Genomic DNA, 25,782 nt, shown 5'->3' on the forward strand with positions numbered 1-25,782 from the left:
CTAGTTTAAGCCAGACTGGTTATCTTCAGCGAAGTAGTTACCAACAAGTTTCGCGAGGGTTTCTCGAGACGCAAAAGAGAGCTTACCTTGAACTTGCTAGACAACTGCTGCCAATTGACAAGGCGCAGGCTGAAGACCAGGCGCGTGCTGAGGAGCAGACACAGACTGACACGGATAAACCAGTTCAAGATGAATCAGCTGATGATGAGTTAGTTGAAAATCAAACGAGCGATTCACCCGGGCCGCCGATGATGATTCGGAACTCGCGTTAGACTGGCGGTGATCGCGGACAACCTGAAGATTGCCGGGGTTGAATGATCGACGAAATATAAGCGTCAACGGATACTGGATGGAACGTGAGAAATTATCGTTGAGTACGATACACATTCGAAATTTTCTCGGAGAAACGCTCCTGAGCAAAGTAGGCTCTTGCGGACGGTTTAATGGCAATTGTATCAATAAATGTTGACCTGTCATTATAACGTAGAAGTGTATTATCCTGTTCTTATGCTTACTGACAGGCAAGCTGCCAAATGTTAATCAACATTTGCTCTGTTGCTGAATAATGCTGAATTGAGCTGGCTGAATAATGACGATTCAGTATCAAGTAAGCGTTGAAAGCTGTGGTCGCCCGTAAACTGTACACAATTCGACGCGAGAAGCTTATAACTACGATAAATCTCGTTCAACGTTCCCCATCTAAAAGAGAAATGTTGCTTTGATGTGGCCATGCATCTGGTCAATTGTTGGCCTGTTAACCCTTCGGTTCCAAATTTTTTCGTATCAATAATTAGCCATGATAGAAAACAACAAATTAAATCACTGCTATTCCATCACGTTAGCAAGTTAAACTTTCTCTTAATGTGCACGTCTTCTGTTTGTCAATCATGTAATGTGGCCGGATGTCGTCAAAAATACGGTGTTTATCAAATAATCATGGCAGCTATGAAATAGCAGCAGCCCTTGCAATTAGTCATAAAATCTGCAGCGCAAGGGGCGGAACTCAACCATTCATGTAGAATGTCAATACGTTTTGATTAGAGTTTTGAAACTATGCGACATGTTAACATGCATTTACAAGTAACACGTCTGAAACTGCAATAGCTTCTTTGTTTCATAGCATCGATGGAACGCTTCATCGAGCATAAACAAGCTCCAGTGAAAGCACCAGCGTGTTACATATGAAAATAGGATTTCTTCTTCATTATAATAATTTTAGGTTATTCAAGTAACAATTATAGAATTTGCGTGGAAGCGTAGGAAACAAATAGCAAATACACACATGCTCTGAAGAAGAAGCGTAGTTTATCGCCAGCAAAACTTATGAGATGGCTCTCTAGAAAACGGTGCTAAGAAATAAATGTATAAAGTTTCTATAATTTATTCGTCATTTTGGCTTAATCCTCAGCGACAAATGAAAACCTTAACTTTATTTTAGAAATGTATATTTTATTTATCGTGTACCTCCTACAGTCCGTAGTTAACAATTCTTTAATAATCTTCACCTATGACTATAATACACAACTAGTACTCCTTTGCTGTTTTTCGTTTTTTGTTTACTTTATTTGTTGAAATAATCACGCGAGATCATCGGTGCGCTTTCGCGTCTTTTATTTGGTCTGGTTGTTCACCTATTGTTTTTATTTCTCACGCTAATTTCACGCATTCGCAAGGAACACAAATTGTTATTCATTATGGGTACGGTGTTGTATCGAAAAAGAATCGAGGCAGGGAAGTTCGGGCAACATTGCCAACAAATAATAATATGAGTAAATAACAATAACAATGATAAAAATGGTTGAAAGAAAAAGACATCAACTCATCATCCCTTGTTGTCACACATGTCTTTCAGTAGATTCAGTTCTATACTAGTTCAACTTGGTTCACTATACATTTTTTCTCCGTACACAAGCTCTAATGGCGTCAACCGCCATATATCACTGTGGCTCAAAACATCCGATACTTGTTGAGGTGTACTTTGCTCATCAGTGTCGCAGTGTGTGCAGACCGTGAAAAGAAGGAAAAACCGCAAAAACTCAGATTCATTATTGTTCGTTTTTTGTTGTGCTCAGTTATTCGACCCTGATTACCAGGCGTCTACGATATCATCATTTGATAGGACGCGATATTAGGTAAACGGGCAGAATCCTCAGGCTTTCTTGGGGACGCACGGAACAAAAATCTGGTATGGTGAAATTGAGATCTTATTAATTCTACTGTAAAGCATGGTACCATGCAAAAGCGAATATGACAATCGTCAATGTTTTTTTTCGTTTTGGACGTTATGGTATCATGAGCGATAAACACCTAGATTTTTCCGTGTCATACTGACGCAGGATCGCGGTTGCAAGTCGATCTGTAGATCTGTCATCATCACAAAAGATATCGAACAAGCAGAGCGGGTCTTTTTCGTGTGGCTTACACAGCGTGCCTTTCACCCTATGATAAACCAGATTCTTGCCATCAATTGCAATGAGAAATTTACTATCTTATTTGTGTGATACTTGTAGTTAATTATCTGTTATTGCTGCAATGTAAGTTTAGGGAGTCCTCTACACGCATTTTTTATTTTGTATCAGTGTTTCCCTTCTGTGGCTAACTGTTTGTTGTCATTCTACCACGAATTCCCTTTGAAGACAAGGGGGAACAGTGTAACGTTTTTTTTTGGATGACTTCCATAAACATCGACAAAAATTGCTAGTGCCTACCTTAGCTCGTAGATGACTGGTAAGTTATGATTCAAGATATCCGTGGCTATGGCAACTTTCAGAGAGATTTTCGTAACGATTTCTAGACGTAACAACATCCTAATGATCTATAAAATGAGAAACAATTTTGGTATGACGAAGCTAAACAAAGGTCGTGTGCCCCAGCCCTCCTACTGATAAATACACGCTGAAAGCCATCATTTTTATCACAATCGAATATTAATAATCACATTTTTTGTGGTAAGAAAAGTTGAAGAAATAGCGCCCAATACAGCTAAATTATAACTAAATCTATCCGTTCTGTCGTTAGGTCCTATTAGAGGAACGCTTCCTCGTGCGTAATTTAGATAGATACGGAATGTTTTCGTCTATTAAATATTTTCCTTCGTTAGGCTGCATGGTTCTTTTTCGTTTAAAGAAGTCGTGCATTTTTCATAAATATTTAATGGCACTTCGCTTCTTTGTCAGGACAAGGCGAGACATCAATACTCCGTAACATTACCCCTCACATCTAACAACATCAACGTGTGCTCGTTCATTGATCCGTTGGAGCATCGAGCAGCAACGACAATTGTCGCTGTCTATATTAGTAGATTGATTGCACCGCCGTAAACGGCCAGTGCAACCATTGACTAACGCAAAAAAATCGTCGTAGGTAGCTAACCTTCACACAACAATGCGGCTTGCTAAAGGTACTCAATGTGTCCTACATATCACACGTACACTGCATATATTAACAATATGCGCACTTTATACAAATGTAATGTCGATTAATGATAGCATTGATACAGCCCGTTTGATCGGAGTCCCATCACAGGAGAACAGAGAACTTGTTTTTATTTTTCGCGTTAATCATATATATGTGTATATGTCAACGATTGCACTGACAACAACGTTTAAAAATCCGCCCTAATACAGAGGGCTACAGATATATTAAATCGTAATGATTATTATTGTGTTATACTATGATCTAACCGTACAGTAATAGTAGTAAGAAATGAATCATTCACCTTGAATTTACATAGGACGATGTATTTTAAAACTGAAATGTGGTGAAAGATCGTGAGAGGCTGGTGTCCACCCGGCGATTTGCAGGATACGCTTGTGTATATAGCAGTTATATTAAAAGCTCTCCTATCAAATAAGCGTATGTTTACCATCTGTCTGAACGCTAGGAAAGCTCTTACCATTGGTTGGCCGGGCACATGCAAGCGAACCACGTACATTCTCAATTCAACTGTCATTAGTAGTGTACTATAATATATTATTGTCATTAGTATGTACAACAATCGCTTTTTCATTTACACATCTTCAAAGCAATAGTTGAAGCGGTTCTTTAGAATGTTTTTTTGTAAAAGTGATACATCTATATATGTGTATTGGGTTTGTTATAAAAGTGTCGCTAGATCTCAATTATCCTTTAAACTTTTTTCTCAGGATATCTTTCCCAAGTGTCAACGTGTTTCATTACGGACACCCGTTTGTCTCATGCATGATATGTCTACACCTATAACTGTAAACAGCGGTTGCAATAATTGCTATCAACCTGTCAATTTTGAGGCAGTCAGTGAAGCACGACCTGCGGACTGATTCCCATCGCCGTGTGCTTACGTTTCACACGTTCATTATTGAGCGTCGACAGAAAAAGCTCTTGGGAACTTCTGATTCTGCTTTTGTCCCACCTTTGCATTTCATCGTCTTCGCATACATACTCATTCTATTGTTTATAACGAAATGTGCTTATTTGTGCTTTTCGTTGAGCCTTATTTAGTACTGTTATAGCAAAAAAATGACGATCATATTCCTAAAATTTGTTTTTCACTGTTATCTCTTCTTTAATAACCAGCAAACACTAAGTATCTCAGCTATTTTTCACGCCATCGGCCTTGGCGTTTTTTCGAGTGCCCAATAGTCGACGCCATCCTGTAGAAACAAGAAGCACAGGTATCTCGTTAAAGAATGCAATCCCATATTATATGCGGTGAATTTGTATCCTGTATGGCTTAGTGGTAGACGGTCACCACCAGCATACAAATTATGGTACTATTTTATTTTTTATTTATTTATTTTTAATTAGGCACGAAATGTTTTACTCGCCTGATGTTTACTTAGTGTTATTACCGTACTGTTGAAAATATTCATTTTTTTGCAATACCACACTCACGTGCATTATTCGCATAAGGATACACGACAAAGTTAGTAAAGAAAACCCTTTACTAACTAGTGAGCGAAAATGGCTTTTCTAATAGGAGTTCTATAATAACAATGCAGCACGTTTTTTTTTATAGATCATATATCTAAGCTAGCCTTACGTTTTAGAAGAAAATAATCTAGGATGAATTTTAATTAGTTTTTCAAGTTTGTCATAAATAGCACATGACAGGTAGTATTTTCTTTGCACAAAGAAAATAGTTGTTCCTTTATTTGATTGTTCTTAATACATCCGCACACCCACTGCTCGGAAATGTACACAATTTATGTAAACAGAGGAAATTACTTGTTATTTACTATATGTATTATATGCACAACACGTGAACAGTTTGAATCCATTCGTATCACACAAACCTGCGGCGCACCCTCCTTGTCTACTAATGGCCTCACGTGATTACTGTAGTGGGTTCGAAGAGCGTCCCACTGGGCCGTCTGTAAGTAGAAGTTTACGAATTAGCGACAGAGAGAATCAGCGTAGAATTATTTAAAAGTGCCATGCAAAAGGAGTTTCAGAGGGAGAAAGTTAACGGTGATGTTAACACACTATTATAGGCTTTAAATTAACGAGGAATAGAATTAATTGAAGACTCAAAAAAGAAGACTAATTTTTCTTATTATTAGATAGCAGCAACTAAAAACTATTAGGGATTTATACCCCTTGACGACCTGTTGACTCTTACTAATACAATATTATCTTGATCGTTTAGCTTTGATAAGAACTTCTATAAGTTCAGAAGTAACCCATATAGTGCTTTCCTCTTCTTCTTTGTTCAAATAGGTATTCGGAAATATCCCATTGGTATAGCATCAGGGATTTAAAGGACTAAACACCTGTGGTGATTCTCTAGGAAATTTCTAAGTGACTCAGTAGTATCTATCAATTTTCGACAAAATAACAACGTATTTTGTAATGAATCTTACTGTCACTACATTCACCCAAAAACACTTCGATTTTAGTTGGACAACAGTTTTGTGTTTTTGGCATAGATTCAAGCTGCCAGAGTATCATACCTGTAGCAGAATATGCTCTCGCTTTCCGCGCATTAAATCAACGCATTGTTCCGGCGTCATTCGATATCGCCTCATGAGGTAGCACCCCACCAGCGTTGCACTGCGAGTACGTCCAGCCTAAAATCAACAGCGATCCACCAACAAAATCACATTTGCACATTAACTTGTCTATGGAATCCGACGTCGGCATAAAACGTAGCACATTAACCTCATATTGTTTCAATCTAGAAACTAGGCATACCGGCGACCAGAAATGCTCGAGATGCATTCTTACTAAATTATTCTTTTCCAACAAAAGGACTGATTTTTATGTAAATTAACGCTCAACGATATATTCGTTTCGCCCCATTGGAGACATATGATTTAAAAAGCACGTCGGCCACTGCGCAGTTTGAACTTTAATTATGTTTACGATTCAGCGTTAAACATACCTTACAGTGAACATAGACAGAATGACCTGACTGATAAAGTTTGTAAATAAACTCAACACCCTTCCTGAGCTTGTCCTCGGACGGCGCTTCAAAAATATCCGTTGTGGACAGTTGAAGAAACTCGCAACCTTTCTGATTCCATTCTTCTGAAGTCGGGACCCAAAACATCAGCTCAAAGTCCTCGTTCATCGACACAACGCCCCGAACATTCTCCTCAGTTACAAGCTGGTCTGCAACACCCCTGTGTATATTCGAGCAGAGAATTACAGAAGGAAATTCGAAAATATAAAAATAAAAAAAAATTAAAAATAGAATCGAAATTTAAAAGAAGTGCATGTTAATAGTGACTATATTGTAACATATATAGCGATATGAAGATTGATACACTGGCAAAAATGGGTAACATCATATATGTGTAACATAACAACTAGCCCGATGTACGATAAGTTGCGAAGTTCTTAGTTTGGGAAATTTCGTTTTTAAATCAGCGACGAATTAGAATTGTGTTAAGTAAATTGTCTTAATCATCTGACAAGATTAACAAATCACTCCGTTGTACAATTGATCGAAGCAAACAAATTGACCGCAGTGCTCTCTACGCTACAGTAACTGTCCATTCGAATCCCAAGTCAACACTGCCTTTTTAGAACGTAGCTTTTTAATGCACTTTTTTTAATAAACTTGCAAAACTAAATAAAGTTAAACGCTACTGGAACTAGCTACGAACAATCTGTTACTAAAGCGAGTTTGTCTCCGAACGTATGCGCGGCTTTTTTAACCAATATAAAGCTACATGTTTATTAAACATATGACACGACATGTTTGACGGTTGAACTGATAAACTTGCTAGCTGATCATGTGCTTTTTACTCACCTGAACGGCAACGCGCCCAAAATCACTGTTTCGTCGATTCTATCGAACCATCGTCGGGAGCTCATCTTCTCCATGAAGATGTTGTACACTAACGAAGGGTAAAAAGTGATTCGGGAAAACATGATCCCGATCTACACCAATTCGATAGATCGAACAGTTGATAGCTATAGTTCCTTAACCCAAAACCTTCGATCCGACGTACACGAAGCTGTCTTTTCCGGTTACTTAATTCGAGTGTTTCTGGAAACACTTTACTGAAACGAAGGATTTAGCATACATGAATTGTATTGGTTTTGTTTAGCATTGGAAGTATAATGTGATAATGACTGCTCACTCATAATTTCACTGGAAAATTTGTAGCGTACATTGATGTACTGCAAGATACGAACAAAGAAGTTTTTACTAAAACGGGAACAATCTGCGTATTATTTGAGAATTACTCGGATTACAGCAATGCCAATCCGAGCTGCCAACAAACCCTGTGCACAATCAGATGGTACAACTGCGGCTGTCCCTAGTGGAAGAAAAATTCTCGTTTGTTGGCTTAGAATTGTTTGGTCAACGGTTTCCTGAACGGCAAGGTCAATCAAGCGAGAATCCAGATGATAAAATAATGGTTAATGGACCGCAAACAAGTCGTACACTGTGCTCGATAATAATTACAATTACGACTATACGGCACATTCTGAACTTCACGGTTATTATAATAACATTAGTTAATAAAACTCTAAATAAATAAATTTTTATAGTTAGCTTAACATTTTCAATGCAAAACGAAACATGGGATAATTACTAAACCGGCGTGGTATAACTGCAAAAAAGTGCTACTTATAGTATAATTAAAAATCTTGGCTAATGGTAATAATAGTGGAAAATGTCTATGTTTGTTTAACAACATGGTGTACCGCACTTGAATTAACCTCTTCTTGATAATTTTTTTCATGAACATTTAATAACCACTTTATTAATACACTATGTTCGGCAGCTCTTGGAATATGTCACAGGTTATACGATTACCTTAGTAATTACATAACAACATGTAGTAACAAACTACATAGCAAAACTGATATCACTCGAGAGATTCACTCAATAAGCACGAAAAACATTACAGGCGTCACTGAATGTTTTTCAGTACCCCCGCTTGCATATTCCGTAATTCTAGAATATCATGTAAGTTAACGAATGCATTTTTTAACGTGATTTTAAGCTTTTTTAATTGGATGTAAATGAATCACCGGTTTTATTTTTCACAATTATACTTCGCAACTTTTTTTCACAACGTTTACCATAATATTTTTCTTCACTATTTAGCTTTTTAATCGAGCTTGCAATTTTGCCATTATTGCAACGGCCATTTTAACGGTCACATTAACGGTCCGTTAATGTGACACTTTTATGCTTGTGAATATCGGGCGAAAACTTTAATCGAAACGGTCAAAGATCGTTAACTGTTTCTGGTCCTGCCGCTGTATAAAATGGATAGTGAACAAAGAGAATTCTGTGTCGAATATATGCAACAACAACCCAATTACAATGGTACCCGTTAAATAACCAGACGAAAAAGCAAGCACCGTGGAATGCGCCTACAAAATACAGATCGGTTTTCGGTAGAGAAATGCGCAAGGACAAGTACACTTTTGCTCGACCCAAAATCGGTTGTTTCGAACATCACAAAAATACAAAAAGCATTCGGCCCTTTCCCCATTTTTCTCACCCACTGTGAAATGTCGCTTAAAAAAACAAGTGAAAGAAAACACTTACGACTTAAGCAGAATTCTCCGGTTGCAGCTGTACACATTGATTTGCTGAGATCTTCATAGAGCTATTCATTGATTTCTAAAGCGGAAATCATAAGAAGTCATAGCCATTTTTGCCGTCAAGCGTAGCGTGCAGTGCAGCTTACTAACCAGCAAACACAGTCGGCAGACAGCAGTCAGACAGTGGAGAGATTCCTCTATATCTCTGTAGAGGCCTCTAAATCCTTACGACTGTTAATCACTGCTTAATTGCCAACAGAACTGTACGAAACCGTACAAGAACTATAGAACCACCTCGATCATGAACCATAGCGATCATAGCAGCGAGGCCGCGACCAAGGGAACCAATATGCTCCTATCAGATACTAGAAGCAACGCTGCTTTGCCTTACTCATATAGCCCGCCGATCTGCGCTATAGCCGATGAGTTTGTAAATCGAACGAATCGTCGTTCAAAACAGGCAAACAGGAATAAACAAACAAAGCGCTAACTCCGACAAGACTGTCCACCAACGCAACGTGGTGATAATAAGGAGAAGAAAAATCGCGCACCGTACTGAACACAGTTATGCCAGGTTCCGTTCAGAGGTCAACATTAGTTAGAGTTAACACTGGGTATTGGCCCGCTTACTGATTTGCTAACAGTGCTCGTTGGTTCTTTCTTGGCCTTGTCTCCTTCTTCCCTATGGAGGCTTGCCACAAGCTATGACTTCGATTGGGCCTCGATGCAGCGGTCGCGGCTGAAACCCAACACTGCGCTGATTTCGTGCTGGTTCTGCATTGCCTGATGTTGACATTAGTGGCTGCCATGGAGCCGCTAGTGAACTGCGGCCATAAACTACATCCTACGACACAGCTACAGTAAAGTTTCAGCAGCGCAGTAAAAAAAGGCGACCACTAGCCTAACACAGACCTCACCACCGTGATCGGCTTTTTTTTTTTTTTATTTTTGCTCTCTTCCCCTGCAGTGTTCTCGCTGTCGGTTTTTGCGGCTCTGTAGCAGCGCTCACCACCACTGATTTCAGGGATAACATGATTAAAACGAAAGTACCTTGTAACCTCATGAAGTACCTTTTCACTTGAAAGAATTTCTAGGTGCTTTTTTTAAAGTCTGAAACATAAAAAGCTGGATTAGCTTTTTACATTTCATACCGGGAACTTTCGCTAAGAAAAAGATGAAAAAGTGTATAGTGTCAGAGTGCATAATCGTTGAGTCGGTGCATAGCTTCTTTAAAAATGCTTGGTATATACATACATTGAGCTCGGACAAAGGAGCGCCACGCTGGACTTTAAATTCTCAAGTAGAAAGATGAGAAGACATACTTCAGCATGGAAGTATGACAATGTTTTTGGTAGTCATCTACTTATTTCAAACCAATGCAAAATATCCGTGCATTTAGAAATCTCTCAGTGAATATCTAATAAATTTATGTGCGGTCCAAAAATCGTTTCTGTTTATATGCTTTCGGAGCTTGGGCAAAAAGTAATCTTGTGATTAAAATAATCAACGGACAGCGCAAGAACATCCCCCTTTGGCCAAAATATGTGAAGATAACTGTCGATGGAAAGAGCCTCGACCCACTAACTCCCAAATCTGTTAACTACCCTCTGGGTTACCTACGTTGACTCCTACTACGTACGAAAGCGTGACCGCTGACTCTTACTACACACGAAACCATGACTAACAGGTTATAAGACAGTACTCAAAAAACGTACAGCAAGCAGACCGAGGCATACTACTACTAACAATTATATTTTGATATGTATTGGTTTCTGGTATTCTAGCTATTAGGTAGAGTAGTGACGATTGTATAGCAACTACTTCTTGAATTATTGAATTTAGTATTCTTCACCAAAAGGATCGTAAAGTGCAACCTGCTATACATAAGACTGGTGAACCTCTTTGAAACAATACTGCTACGGTGTCTACGGCTGGTAGTATGGAATGTAAAGGTCGTGTGACGAAGCAATGAGCAATGACGATTGTTTAATGAAAAAAAGACATTTGCCTGCATTGAGGACAAGACTTCGAGGGAACGTGTCTACGAGGGACAGAAATGTCGGTCATTTATTTCACTATTATTGCAATTATCATATGCCCATTTCTTCGCTTCATTGATATAGTATCTGCTTTTTTCTGAGTAGTCTTAAATTCAAACGACATTTTCAATATCCGTCTTTCTCTACACCCTCTCCAACTTTCTAAAACACCCGTGGAGTAACCTAAATGAAAATCACGACAAATCCTAAAAATATATTTATTACAAACACCATCAGACACCTCTTATCATTAAAAAGCCATATTCCGTTTGCCTACATGTTTTGTTTTTCTATTTTATTATATTTAATCGTAATCATTATCACCATTAGTAGCAATGGTCGGAAAAGATTCCACTCCCATTTTGTACTGCCCTGATTGTGGGAACCAGCTGCGTTTTCGTATTTTTGTTGTTTTCTATGTTTTCATTTACGTGTGGAATATAATTCATGATGCTTTTACTCGATAACTCTCCCTACTTTCGCTGTTAATTTCATGCTTCATATTTCACTATTATTACTATGAGGATTCTGCTTGGTTTTATGCCTAAATTTAGCCCCGCACGTAGCTTTTTCCGTCGTCGTCAAAGTTACCACCGTAGATCACACGGTCTTATTAATAGTTCACGCAGTGGTGAAGTAATAATTGTTGTAACTCAAGAAACGGGTTTTAACTTAGGGTTCTGTCCACGTGCATTTGAGCGAATCTAAACTTTTTTTTTTATTAAAATTCCCTTGCATCGCTCGGTTATTGCACTGCTGCATTTATGTTTCAAAGGATCTTTATTACCCTCATATATATATACATATATATATATGAACGTACATCTAAACGTTTTTGAATATCAAACGTCAGTACACGAACGCCAACCCACATACAAGTTTCTACCAGATTGGTTAGTACATCCATAGCACATGATGGCGTTCACAACCTATTTGACTACACTAATCTATTATTCTTTATCGTTCTATTATCTAAAAACGGGGAAGTCAACTTAAACTCCGCTACAAAACTCTACGAACTTGACTGCTTCCACACCTTCTGTGTTCTGTATTCTCGCCGTCTTCCAATTGTTCGCTGTCGACGTAAAATTACTTTATTTGTTTCATATTTCATTCGCGCCCATTCGTCCAGTCCGGCGTCACTGCTATGCATTTCACACAACGTATTTGACGGATCGTTTCCTCTTGGCAGCATTTTAGCACGTTCACCGTGTGAATTTCTTTCTCCGTTGACCTTCGCGCCGGCCTCGTTTCTCGTTCTCCAACTCAAACACACACAGACACGCATACACAGATGCTCATTGACGCAATTGTGTTTAGCTGTTGCCATTCATGTTCGCGTTTTGTTCATTTTTGCCATTTTCACATGGGCTAGGTGCCTCGGTTTATTTTTTCTCCATCGCCCGTGTGTTCAGGTTCTTCTTAATGACAACCGTGAACGATCTGGTTTGTGCTGGGTAGAAAAACCTGCCCGACAGACCACCTTTTCCCCGCGGACACATACAAATCACGTGTATATAGAGCAGAGAAAAGATCTACAATATAACTACAACTAATATATATATATATATATATATATATATATATAAGGTCTAGAAAGTAGTAATAGAGGTCATGACTAATATTAGTTGCTGTAATAATAATAATAACAATAGTAGTAGTATAGATAATGAACAATGATAATGGCTACCGCCAACAACAATGTTTAGAACCCCCACATAAGTGGTGAAGTTAATAAAAGATTTCGTTTTTCTGCTACCTATTGCGCATATTTTCGAGACATATTTTTTTTCAGTTTTCGACGAAGGATACCCCCTTCGTCGAAAGACAAATTACATTAATTTAGCGGTTTTGGCTTTTATACCTGTAAAAACAACTGGGCAAGAATTCAACCACTTTAGAAATTAGAAACCGTTAGGTGGCGCTCTGAGAAAAGGGATCTATTAATGTAGAGGTAACTGATATACCTACACTGACTATTTGACGTTAAACGTTTACGTGGAAAAATGTTGCATTTACTATAGCCGTTTCTATTAGTCTACCTCATTTAACATTTCTGTCGATCCTGTCGTTCGCTCTAATACAGCTTTTCCCATTGACTTGCCTATTTTTGATCAGGTCTCCGATTTTAGCACCGTATTGCGTCTGCGCAAAATTGCTAATGTCATTTAGAAATAATTTATTATTATAGTTGTCTGATAGGCGAAAGAATATGCGTTGAGTGAATGACGGTATGAGGTAATAACGAACTGTTCTATGCTTTACAGGTTCAAGCGAGGTATAGTAGCAACAATTTACCAACGAATTGATCAACTACTGTCACACAGCGGTCCACGGGACAAAGCCGTAAGAGTCTGAGGGGTAGTAAAACAATGTAAATACCTATTTCAAAAGATAATGTTCGTCCATTATAATGGTACTAAAAATTTGCATGCACTTTGTAAATACAATAGATTTGATTAGTGTACGATTTTACCACTGGTGAAAGGCCGTCATCTTATTGCTGTGCATGATAAAGCTGCTTCGTTCTCAAACCTTGTCCACGTAAGAAAGCTTAGGTCCCAAAAAAATTTATTAAGAGGTACACTTCTCTCGGCTAAACCTCCACCAAAACTTCAAAAATTTACAGTTAACGTCAGCCAAACCTGCTTAAGAGTTCATTCTAAAAAAAGTAATGCTTTCAAATAAAACCTACCTTTCGTTACATGTTTCTTTAAACATACGAATGTTTAAACCAACTCTCGGCTACTAACATCACACATATAGAATAAGGGTGAACTAAAACCACACCGACTACAAATGTAACTTAGCACTATAACCGTCTTTGACCAGAACGAAAAATGTAGGTAGGCTGCTTGTGCCACTATTTGAAATTCTCGCGCCCCGCTGTTTGGCAAAGAGACGCTTCCCACCAACAAATTTAGTCGTACGAATCGACTTCAATTGTTATTGCATTAACAGAATTTAACGGTAACTGCTTAGAGCCACCTGCGAAAGGTGACATGGAACACTGGAGCTAAATAGTGTGCATGAAGATCGTTGGATCGACTGGGCTCACTATGACCTCAGTGACATAATCTAGTGCCAGTGAATTCGTTTTTTTGTCTCCATCTGTTAAACCTAAACCACCTTCTGAATTTTAGGTTGTGCCTTGTCTGAACCCGCGCTTTTGTGCGCTGTCTGGATCGTAGGGCCGGCCGTTGCGTTCTGCACCTCAGTTGTCGTATGGTTCGATGTGCCATTTTCTTGGGTAGTCTTTTTAGCGAGCTCAGCGCGCAAAGCCTCAATTTCGGCCGGGCTAAAACCAAAAGAAAAATAAATAAAATTAACATCATTCGGTTGATCCAAGCTGGCAGGCACTTGAACGTCATGTGGATACACTGGTACTGCAAGATACTGAGTGTTCGTACTTAAGCCGCCCTATCAGTGGTAATGCTATATGGATAAACGCAGTGCACAAGCCATAAATAACAAATACTGAGTGCCGTTTAGCGTAAAAGTTGAACCTTTAAACTCACGTAGTAAACAACAAGGATGAACAGTGACTATCCGTGTCTCGGTATAGACGACGCAGTTATCTTGCAATATTTTCTCAATTGAATATAGGTTTATGCACTACCTTAAATCGATACACATGTGCTAAAAGAGCATCATTTTAGAGTACATTCAGCGAAGTGGCGTACCTGATTTGTACAAAGATGAATCCGTTGATGATATTTAGAAGCTCAAGTACGTTAGCCATTGGCGGAGGCGTCACGTAAATTGGGGGTAGAACTTTATTCGCATTCTTAGGCATGTTGGCATTGTCGCTCAGTTCGTTAATCTTTTGAATGAAAACGAAGATATGAGAAAGTATTGTTGTGATATACCGTAGGAAAAGTTAAGATAATAACAGTATCTTCTTAACAGTATCATAAGCTAAACCCAAATATTTAGGTGAGTTACATCCTAACACACATCATCAAAAAGTCAAAGTCATCAGCGTAAAGTCTCGGTCTGCGTTCCATAGTACTAATGGATACTTTTTAATCATACAGTTTATTGTATGGACAGCCGCTGCATAATTGTTAATTGAAAAAATGACTGTTGCCTAAAAACGCACCTGTGTACTACAGATATAGACAAAGAAAAGTCGTCAAGAATTAAAGAACTTTCTTCACAACCAGCCCATTTCAACCTTTATATCACAAGAGTGCTATCAAGTAAATATATATATACTTCCAAGCTAACAGACAAACTGATTTGATAGAGAAATCTACTACCTGTTTTTGCAGCACTACAGCTTGCTGTGTTAAATGTCGAAGGCACTCGGAGCTTTCTTTGGTCCTTTCGTGTGCATCACCAAGAATTGTCCGATAGATGGCGTATGTCTCACGTTCGTTTTTGAGGGCACCTCGGAAGTCACCAAGACAGGATTGCGTTCTAGCTACCAAGTGGTAAGCTAGAGCTGTCTTCATCGACTAAAATAGGACATTTGTCGAAGCGCAATTCGTAGTGATTAACAAGCAACAGTATACCACGAGAAACACGACATGTTCATAACGCTATATACGGGTTACTTTTAAAAATAGATGGTATGCCTTTCACCGCATCCTCATCGTCGTACACCTACTAGTAAATTAAGCTACATCCGTAAATGGTGCAAGTTTTATTTACATTAGGAAATAACGAAACTTAAATTTTTATTAGGATGTATCACCAGCGTACCTTATTTCCATAGAAGGTTAAATGAAGACGTAAAGAGCTCTCCAAGAAACTGAGCGCAAATTCATGCTGTCGGAGAGCGTAAAGAACGAGGCCGATATTAGCGTCTAAGGTAGCCATTTCTGGGTGCTTCTCTCCGCAGACGACTAGCATTAGATAACGCATACGGTATAACACCATCAATGTCGTCGGAACCTATGAACAGAGTAAGGTAGGGCAAAAAATCACTTATTTAGACTTTATTAAATTAACAACATAAGAGCCATAAAAAGAGACAACTGAAGTCTACCGTAAATTAAATGTTATTGATAAAACGCCATGCCAAACAACGATCTATACCGCTCAACTAAACCCCAAAATATACGTGTTGAAATTGATATTAAATGTGCTCGATAGATTGCTAATAAGACAAACCTGTCCACATGCGAAGGCATAGAGTGCAAGACTTCCGTACTCTTGGATGGTTTGTGGGCTATCGAAGCCGTTTACCCTTTCAGACATGATAACCGCTCGCTGTTGCTGACCTAAAGCTGCCTCATGGTCGCCCATGATGTACGAAAGCCGAGCAAGCAATCGCAGACACTGTACAATTTCATGATGCATCGGACCGTATACCTGGTTCATCAGCTGCAAAGATTCAGCTATCAGTTCGAATCCATCTTTAAGATAACCCTGTTGGATTTTACTCTGCGCCGTCAAATAAAAGCGGAAAGCGTCTGTTGCCCTTGGTTCCATATGTTTTACAATGGGGAACAAGTTCACGATGTCGTCCTCGCATATGGCACCGTTACTTAGTCCGGTCGAGAGCTGATAATTTTTCTGCAGCACCTGTATACCGACGCGCATACAGAACGCCCGCATCAACGCTATGCGAGATACATCGTAGTGAGAATAAAGGGTATCAAACGAGTTGCTCTCGTCGTCGAAGTCGAAATAGTCCTTCATTTCTCCTTTAATTAACGCGAATAGTGTTTTCGGGGTAACTGTCAGCCAGTCAATAGCGTTACTGCCGCCAGCAGAGCCAGTTAATCCGGATTGGGCCGTCGAGGTAGGGCTCTGGGTACCTCTGCCTCTCTTATGTTTTCCTTTGCTACCTCGACCTCCACCTGAAGATCCGACGACAGTGCAAGCTGGCACAAAATTCGGGGCCAGTTTCGCACTAAGCAAGCAATTCAGAAAGTGGGCCACGGCTTGAGCTATGAACTGGCCTTCTACCGACTGCATATAACCAACAAAGATATGCTTGGCAGATCGACAAATCATTTCTTGCATGCAAATGCGATACAAATACGACAGGCGCTCTTCGGCTGCAACACATTTGGCGAAAAGGCCGAGGTATCGTACATTAATGCCCTTGCTATGTAGCGCCCCAGTGAGAGTTGTACCGTCAAGAATGAAAGTCCCGTGTTCCACTGCCTCACGGATCAAAGCAGGAATCTGCGTATTAACTAGGAATTCTGCCGCTTCGACAATCAGCGCACGTTCCTTGGTCAGAGTCTCAGATTGAGCCATGCTAATGTGATCGAGGAAGGCATCAGCGTTGAAACGAATCCAAAATTCGTCTTCTTTTAAGGAATTTACAGCTTGGGCTGCCCGACGAACAATGTCCTGTTTTTGCGCGGCTTCCTCTTCGGATGTTTGCTCATCCTCGCGTGTTCCAATAGCTTCGGCCTTTTTTACCTTATCTGCATTGTCTTTCCTCTTATCTTTGTCGCCAGTAACCTTCCTATTTTCCTCGGTATTTGCGTCATTATTCTCCTTATCCAGATTATGGTACTGCATAGCGACGTTCTTGACAAAGAGCATATATTTTTGTTCTGAAATATAAGTATGCAAATGGCAAAAGCTGGTAGTGATTTATCCAATGAATTCCTTTGGTGATCATGCCCTACTAAATTTAAATTTTAATATAAAGTATTTCAGTTTCGCAAGCTTCGTGATTTTAGTAGGTAGTTCTGGTACCGATATACTGCGATAAACAACATAGGTCTACTCACCGACAAATTGTTCAATAAGCTCGTTTCGAAGCGAAGCAAGCTTGTGGCGTTGTTGCTTAGGGAAGCCCATTTCACGAAGCTCTTTCGGCAGTTCGACAAAGTCTTGTTGTAGATAGTTCACATCTGGAGGGAACGTACGCATAAGATCAAGAATATAATGACGTCCATCATCACCAACGATGCCCTTGCATTCGATAGACGAAGCTAGCGATACAGCGTCGCCTTCGGTATTCAGCACTTCGTGCGGTTGCACCTTAATCGTCGACGCAGCCGCGCCTAGGAGTTCCTCATATTTCGGGTGGGACACAACGGTCTTGCCAGAGTCAATCGACCCATACACCACCGACTGATCTTGTTCCTTTTCGAGAATTCCCGGAATAATCGACTGCGCCATTACACGATATCCACGATAATCGACGACTACTGTACCAAGTGTGTGTAGGCCATCAACGTCGGCGTCGAAATATGCCTGAACACCTTTAAGATCATTGGCCAGAGCTACGTGGGCAGCCGCATCTCCCCCAACCCGAGCATAATGGTCCCTGACATCAAAGCCAAGTGAAAAAAAAATGTTGTTCCAGATGAACATTTGCGAACGGAATTCTTCTCCCGGATTTAAAGCCAACACATTGCCTTCAACGACAGCGACAGCGCCCCGAGTCGCGGCAGCAACAAAATCGGCGTACACCTTGAATACTGCGCGCTCGCGCAATACACGTTGGGCAAGACCTTGCCGAGGCAGTTCTTTTGTAGACTGCAATTCGTCATTCCAGTCTCGCGTTTGGCCAGGAATCTGCTCCTCGTAGCCTAGCTTAAACGCTGACGCATCTTCTGCGCGAATCGCATCTAGTGAATGATCTAGGGCGGGCGCCAGCCAGCTGTGGACTTGATAGGGTGTCAATACGCGTTCGAGATCGTTGCGCGCACAACGGATTTTCTGGATTTGAGCGAAATTTTTCCTAGAAAGAAAGTTTCACAATGACCAGTGCAACTTAGTACAACTCAAAACTTCAACTCGAGCGGTATGTGTAATTTTTCGCTGATATAGAGATTATGATTCATTGAGTTCAAACACATACTTGAAACCAGGGCTCAGGCAGTTCAGAAGATCAACAAGTGAGTGGTAAATCTGTGATCCTTTGCCAAGTTGTCCTTGTCGCTTCGGGTCAAAAGAATTTTCAGTTGAGTAGTTGACAAAGAAGCCTTTCGTAGAAGAAGTGATGTGAAAGTTTTTGTCCTCAAGAGTTGTTACGTACAGGTACAGCAAATCACCACGAAGCTTCCGTGGTCCCGGTGGCGGGTTCCAGCCACTCAGCGTAAACGTTTTCAGAGCTTGCAATTTTTTCTAAAACCCAAAAAATAATCTAAGAAGTAGAATTGCATCATTTCGCTAATCGAAATCAACATCTCTCACTTATAAAAACTTGGTTAAAGAAAGTTCGATTATAGTAAACTGACCGCAAAACAAAACAGATGATACTCTATTTACAACCTAATGACAGAGTTAGACCAACGGCAGAAAATTAGAAATATCGTATTTATACTAACGGTCTGTTCCTCAGTTTCTAGTAAAAGTGCGGCCAGCGGAGGTTCACGAATCGTAGTTTGCTGGCCATTGGCATTTTGCGCAGGTGATGTGGGTGGTATGACATGCGCAGGCGGGGTACAATCCACGTCACGATCGTGCTGAACGCTTTTGTTTGGGTCGACTCCACGTAATGACGCGAAGACATCGCCGCCAGTGAGTACAGATAGAAACGACGGCGAACCGAGATCCTGCCCCGAGTAGGCCTCAGCTTGTGAAAGCGACTGCGCCAGGTCACGTACGTGTCGCACATGAATCCTCGCTTTGCGTTGAGTGTAAGGCTCTAAAGGATTGAACGTTTCACATACGTCACATATGTATATGTGTCCTATTCGTAGAAAAATGCTTTTTATAATATTTATTACCAGGTTACTATTATTTTAATACTTTTACTGTGGCTTCAGCTGCAATATTATTATTACATTTATTATTATTAGGAAGGAAAAGTAAAAAATTCAAGGCGACGCGTATGCTTACCCACCTTCGACAAGTTTAATGGTACTTCCTTCTTTAAGATTCTCAATAGTCTTTAGTTCAACAAAATTGTCGAGAGTATTGCCGTCGAATGTCAGCTGGAAACACGTTCTGTGACACGTATCTTGCATATCCATAAGGCGCTGATGCAATTCCTGGACAAGCTCCATTGGCGATACGCTGAGCTGAACCATCTTAGATGAATTCGAGTTGTCCTGTGGCAACTCAATGTTAATAGTAAATGGCACTTCGACAAGTCCGTTCTCCTCACCAGTCTCATTTGGGATTTCTTTACCGCCATCTCCTAACGATGGATGGATGTCTTTTTGACTAATTGCAGGTTCATCTGCTAACGAACGAACGAATAAGGAAAACACAACGTCAGCTCATGCTTATATTCACAGAAATGATGTTGCAGATTCCTAATTATATCATCTATTTAAGTAAGCTTTGTCTGTAGGTCATCATATGAAATCGGTTTGGAATCCTAAAGAAAATACGTTGGTTACAGTGCAGCTTTAGCTAATAAACACGTAAATTTGAATTCATGGACATTTTAGTCTATTATTAATAAATTGTTTCTTCACGCCAAATGAAGACATCGGAATTGTCCCAGCATTTACAGCTTAGAAGGAAGAGGATCAAGTTGTGTGCACTCACTAATGTAATATAATTTGCCTATTATATACATAACTTCATTGTATTCATTATGTATGCGCGGCATGATGCGAATAAAAAGTAGCGCTATAAATCAGATCTTCAGCCTTAATATAGCGCAAAAACGCACACTATGAGTCACCAAGCTAAAGGTCGACAAAAGTATAATAGATAAAGTCAGCCTTTAGAAGGTAGACAGCCGTAGTGAATTGAGCGCACCGAGACACCGCCAAACCTGCGGATCGAGCTCAAACAGCAAAGGAGGTTTTTTTTTCATGCGTATCGTATGGCAGCCTTCTATGGCATTTAAATTTCATTATTAAATGGCATTTAAATTTAAACGAACGAGTAGCACATAACCATTTTCTGCAAATAACGACATAATGGTACGCACTGGAATAAACTTGGCCAAGTTTACATCGCTCAGTTAATACCGGTACATACTTCAACAAATTTGAATAGCAATAGGCCCAAAGTGAAAATATGCAGAACCACGTTCACGTGAAGATTGTTATGGTAACGAAATAATCTAATAAATCAAAAGCCCCCAAATCAAAAGGGTGCTAATAATGTGAATGAATGCCTAACAAAAGTGAAGCCCTAACAACCAATTCTTCGTTAGGTTGTTAGTAGCATATGTCGAGATGAGCTGATTATCTCAAAAGATACGGCAGAAAGTACGTGCCAATATATGCTTTCAAAATAACAATAGTATTCACCGCAATTATTACCATGACAACGCCATTAATTGCTATTTCCTTAATTTGTAGAGCAGTTAGGATAAAAGTTAGCCGAATTTTCTACTGTTATTTAAAAACTTCATTTCGACGTTAATGACAAAATCGGGTGCCCCCGAAGCCTCTTGAGCAAAGACCCGTTTCTCTTTCTCGATAGCACTTAGGCATAGCTGATATACGTCAGGTTAGGCAGCATGTTCACTTTTTTGACAATGCGCTAGTGTGACCTAACCTTTACAGTTTGCTGGCAAACACTGGTGAAGGATCACAGCTCAAAAAATCACGACAAATGTAACAGACGCGCTACTTCATAAGAGAGATTAGTACATACGGAAAATGCGTCGTGATGATTTAAATCTAAAATAGATTAAACGGCTGCAGGTCTAGACAAGAGAGACACAGCAAGGAGCCAAAGGAGGCAGAAAAAAAAATCCGGTTAAGGTAACAGACGTGTTTCAACTATATCTCATTGCTGGTGATCAGATCACATTTCTATGAAAACTTAACCCAGTAAAACGCAAAAGAGTTAATGGATAGATTAGCGGCGTCCGGAAGAATCGGTATGGGAGAAATAGGATAGAGCAAGACAATGAAATCTTGATCAAACACAGAATAACACTTCACTAGAAACCGAATGACGTTGCTCTCAATTTGTCGCAGTACGTCGGTATTGCGAATAACTGTTTAGTAGCATTATAGACGTCTCAATGAGAAAACCTAATTTCGTGACAGAGAAATGTAGCCTTAATTCTACTTGAGAGCCGCATACCACTGGAAGCTAATCTAACAACCAGATCGGATGCCCACACCTATTTCATTTAAAAATTGTTTCTATTTCGTATCGATTGCTTTCGGTAAAGACGAACAAGAGCAGCTGGCGGGACAACTATAGATCGTGACATATCTACGTCCCAGACACAGCTATAGGCAACAGACAGTGCTCCACAATGCTTCGACCATAAGATTTTCTTTGCACTTCAGACATGCAATACAGTTCTGACAGACGATTTCCATAACTATTTGCCGATCCGAGACCATTTTCAACATCTCGTCAAACCCATCGAATATACGAGATCTACCGGCGTCCACATCCGTCAACTATCGTAGAGTTCTATCGCGAGTCACCGTTATCGTGTGATGGATAAAGATTGCCCAACTAATCATCGTGAACAGAGGAGCACGACGCAGGCACACGTGAGATCAAGGAAGTTTCAAGCAATTGAGTGGCATTAGCAAAAACCGACATTCATCTACTTCACTCTGTTTCGAAGCCAGCAGCATATTCATGAGTGTGTGCACACAAAACCGCATAAATTAATGCGCGCACAAAGCTACGGAACAACTCGCTATGGTTCGACCTATAATGAAAACAAACCGACAAATAGTGGAACTCAAATTCTCGTGATAAACATTCTTCATGGTGTTTGTTGCTGTAGCTGAAGGTTTTAATCAAAAAATCAAATAACTCACGAAGACACTGTGAAAAAAACGCATGTCTTTGGACTTCTCAGATTACCAGATAGCAGAAGGAGCGTTCATAAAACAACGTTGCGTACTTACTAACTGCCCCTACATACATAGCTCGTTAATAATTTTAGAAATCAACACTATTACTAATAATGATGACAAAATGGTAGTGGCAAATTAAAAATCTTTACTATGACGGCCGTAATATATAAGTGTAATATGATACATAGTTAGTAGAAAAATAAAAGTTGAACCGCGCCGTAGTTAAGTTTTCTAGAGATGTAACACAAACAGTTTTGGCGTCGGCAATCTATGCGATTTGGGTAAAAGCTTCACGATTAATTTTGATAACAGTAGTACAAGTAATTGTTTGCACGAAGCTATTTAATGGTTGGCTTCGGTGCGAGTCGTTACGTCTTCTCTAAGGCTTAATACGGTGCGCGAGCTATCGGCGAGGCACTAGCAAATGAGCTGTTCTTAGGCACAGCTTAGAATAGCATCAAATACTGAACAATGGAAGGTTAACCAGACGAACGTTTATCACTTTACAAGCCACTTGAAACTCTTAAATATTTTCACAACACCAGCGACAACAGAAGCATTCATGATATAATCAACAGTCCAGCATTTTTTCGCTTGCCTAAAGTCGTCGTACCCTGCTGCCAATGTTTAACCAGGAACAGAATACTCCAAAGAGATAAAACAGCTCGCTATGCCGGCGACAGCCAAAGTCAACGCAGGACGATATCACACAGGTCGTTTAGTCTGAGCTAAACGTAAATACTTACGTTACTCATCCACCATAAAAGATCTATTGGCCTTCCTGTTCTCGGGATCCGCGCAAAGAGTCGTTCGGGTCTCACCTTTGGGGGTCACGGTTTCCGCAGGCGGTTGACGGGCATCGACGTGCGCTGATTGGCCTTTGCCAACGGCGTCAACCCGTTTCTCAGTCATCTCCACTATGCGGTTGGCCGAAATCCACTGAACTCTTTCGTACGATACAATTGCAGGGGTAATTGGGACCGTCTCGCGCCACACCAAAACCGACCCAACGACGTTTCACGCAACGGCAATTTCACACACAGAGCGAAACAGCGTACAGCACGTGTCCGCTCGTCGAAGCGTTCTAGCACACAGCACAGCTCGACTAAAAGCAGAGCTCGTGGGGGACTAATCGCTGATAGCGCGTACGGATTCAGGGCGCGGATAAAGAGCGACTGTTGGTGCTGTCTGTTGATGGCGGGCAAATTTGACCGTGTTAGTAGGTGAGAGACAATCGAAGTGGATATTAATCAGGCTTGAGGGCGAAATGATAGTAATTGGACAGCAGCTGAAAGATGCAGCTAACGTTTTGAACTGCTTAAAGCTGTCTGGAATAACAGTACCGAAAACTGGGATGTATCAATATTTCTGAGTGTACTGGTTTTGTCTCAGCTCAAAATTTTGGAATGCTGACTAGAGATTGAAACAAATAAAATATTTTTAATTATTTTTTGCACTCTACATGAAGCTGTTCGAAGGATAAGATATCTACAATAATATAATTCTAGTCGAATAACGGTTTAGCTGATAAGCTACAAGTTTGGAAACTATGGTGAAGTAGTTTTTTAGCACGCTATTTAACATCTAAATGCCCTTTTCTTTTTTACTATTCTTATGTAGATTAAGCAATTTATTATGGCTACATAGCTTCATTATATTTTTTTATCACGTGATTATTTTTAACATGTATTCTACATATCAACCCGTTTAAAAATACCTTAATAATATTCAATGACAGTTCATTTTAGTACTGATTACTCCTAGCACTAATAAATTTATTTTTTAAATACTACGGTTGGCTAACTAGCTGCAATCTGGCCTCATTAATAGCTGAATTTTTAGCTTTTGTAGAAATACTCCTAAACGAAACATACCTTTCGAATTTCATATAGTGCGGACCACGAAAGCTCCTACAGGATCGCTAGCCTTCCATCTTTCGAGAAGCTTAGGCTTATTGGATGCTAGGAACACCTATCAAAAGCCGGTCCTTTGCAGAGAAGTAACTGAAACCGGCTAAAGTGATCAATGATTTATTCAGCAAAATTGGCTCAGCCTACTGTTAGCGACACCGACTGAGTCCGATATCTGATATCTAGAGCAGGGTAGCAAAAATTGTGCATTTGTAAATCTGTTCATGCAACTAAATAGCCTTTCCTATCAGCAACCTAAACATTTCAGGGTCAAACAAATAACTGTCCTTTTTTTATATTCTTTTCTCTCGAATCTTTCATCTGTTAACGATCGAACATCATATATACTATTGAAAAATGTTAATTAGTTTCGCGTAGAAGCTTTTTTTTGCTGGCTGTTGCCATCATATTTGCGTATCGCCAAAGAACTGGTTTCTAACGGTATGTGACCCTTGACCAACCACAAGCGAAAAATTCAACAAGAACAAAAGTAAAGGAAAACCGTTACCGTTACTCATTCAACCATCTACTATAATTACCGCTAATCATCAATTATTAACACGAATTGACGATGTCTTTGATGATGAACTCCCGATTTATCCAGTATTTAGTAAGGTCAAAAGGTGAAATATGTGACATTGATGAGATCTTAATCTTCAAATGAATGAGCTACTGTTTCATCTGTTCTATATAAAAGCAGCTATTGTTTGAATTGTACGGTATAAGTGACCAGTAACTGCAGTATGCTAGCAATTAATTATATCAAGTATGGACGCCAATATCCATTGAAATTCAAATAAAAAATTCTAGAATCTGCTCATTCGCTAAAACGGCTTATATGCAGTATACCAACCGGGGCGTTCATCGGGGTTTCAGAAAGGTCCGTTTTCGAATCAGTCCAACGTTACAGAATGAAAAAAAGGACATTAGAAGTAGCGATAACAAATTACATCCTTCATTCAAGTAACAACTTGAACAAAAACAGGTTTTGGATTGTCATGGCCAGCGAGAATATCATTGCGCCGATTATTGGTCAGACATTCGAAATCAGTTCTCATCAGACCATAGACATTCCTGCTCATGTCAACTAACCTCTCTGTTATAAGGTTCTTGCTTGCTGTGAAAAAATTTATTATCACGTTGCACAAAAAAATATAGCAAAGCTACATTTCGTTTGAA

The 25,782-nt window shown here is 39.7% G+C and overlaps 2 protein-coding genes and 1 long non-coding RNA gene across 9 annotated transcripts; 1 reads left to right on the forward strand and 2 right to left on the reverse strand.

Annotated features, from left to right (window-relative positions):
- Nucleotides 1-1,590: 1,590 nt before the first annotated feature.
- Nucleotides 1,591-7,375, reverse strand: LOC111252306 (phosphatidylglycerophosphatase and protein-tyrosine phosphatase 1-like). Of its 2 annotated transcripts, XM_086991908.1 has the most exons (5): nt 7,235-7,375; nt 6,362-6,602; nt 5,931-6,047; nt 5,274-5,351; nt 1,591-4,631 (listed from the first exon to the last, which is right to left on the reverse strand). In XM_086991908.1, exons 1-5 carry the CDS (start codon nt 7,354-7,356, stop codon nt 4,581-4,583), a joined length of 609 nt encoding a protein of 202 aa, XP_086848034.1. In that variant the 5' UTR covers nt 7,357-7,375; the 3' UTR covers nt 1,591-4,580. The 2 variants fall into 2 exon arrangements, with proteins under 2 accessions (XP_086848034.1, XP_022665660.1); XM_022809925.2 differs by lacking the exon at nt 1,591-4,631 and having other exon boundaries at nt 5,093-5,351.
- Nucleotides 7,351-23,818, reverse strand: clu (clustered mitochondria protein homolog). 6 transcript variants are annotated; one of them, XM_022809922.2, is made up of 11 exons: nt 23,515-23,818; nt 19,798-20,139; nt 19,280-19,599; nt 18,811-19,076; nt 17,732-18,690; nt 16,149-17,551; nt 15,738-15,929; nt 15,293-15,490; nt 14,714-14,853; nt 14,160-14,328; nt 7,351-7,488 (listed from the first exon to the last, which is right to left on the reverse strand). In XM_022809922.2, exons 1-11 carry the CDS (start codon nt 23,603-23,605, stop codon nt 7,486-7,488), a joined length of 4,083 nt encoding a protein of 1,360 aa, XP_022665657.1. In that variant the 5' UTR covers nt 23,606-23,818; the 3' UTR covers nt 7,351-7,485. The 6 variants fall into 6 exon arrangements, with proteins under 6 accessions (XP_022665657.1, XP_022665656.2, XP_086848033.1 ...); XM_022809921.2 differs by having other exon boundaries at nt 7,371-7,483; nt 19,798-20,136; XM_086991907.1 differs by having other exon boundaries at nt 7,371-7,483.
- On the forward strand, nt 19,416-21,023 carry LOC111252307 (uncharacterized). The gene is made up of 2 exons (XR_002674154.2): nt 19,416-19,554; nt 20,131-21,023. It is a non-coding gene; the product is annotated as an uncharacterized LOC111252307 (long non-coding RNA).
- Nucleotides 23,819-25,782: the final 1,964 nt, after the last annotated feature.

Source organism: Varroa destructor, unplaced genomic scaffold (genome assembly GCF_002443255.2).
Source record: "Varroa destructor unplaced genomic scaffold, Vdes_3.0 BEIS01000006.1, whole genome shotgun sequence".
Lineage (NCBI taxonomy): Eukaryota > Metazoa > Arthropoda > Arachnida > Mesostigmata > Varroidae > Varroa > Varroa destructor.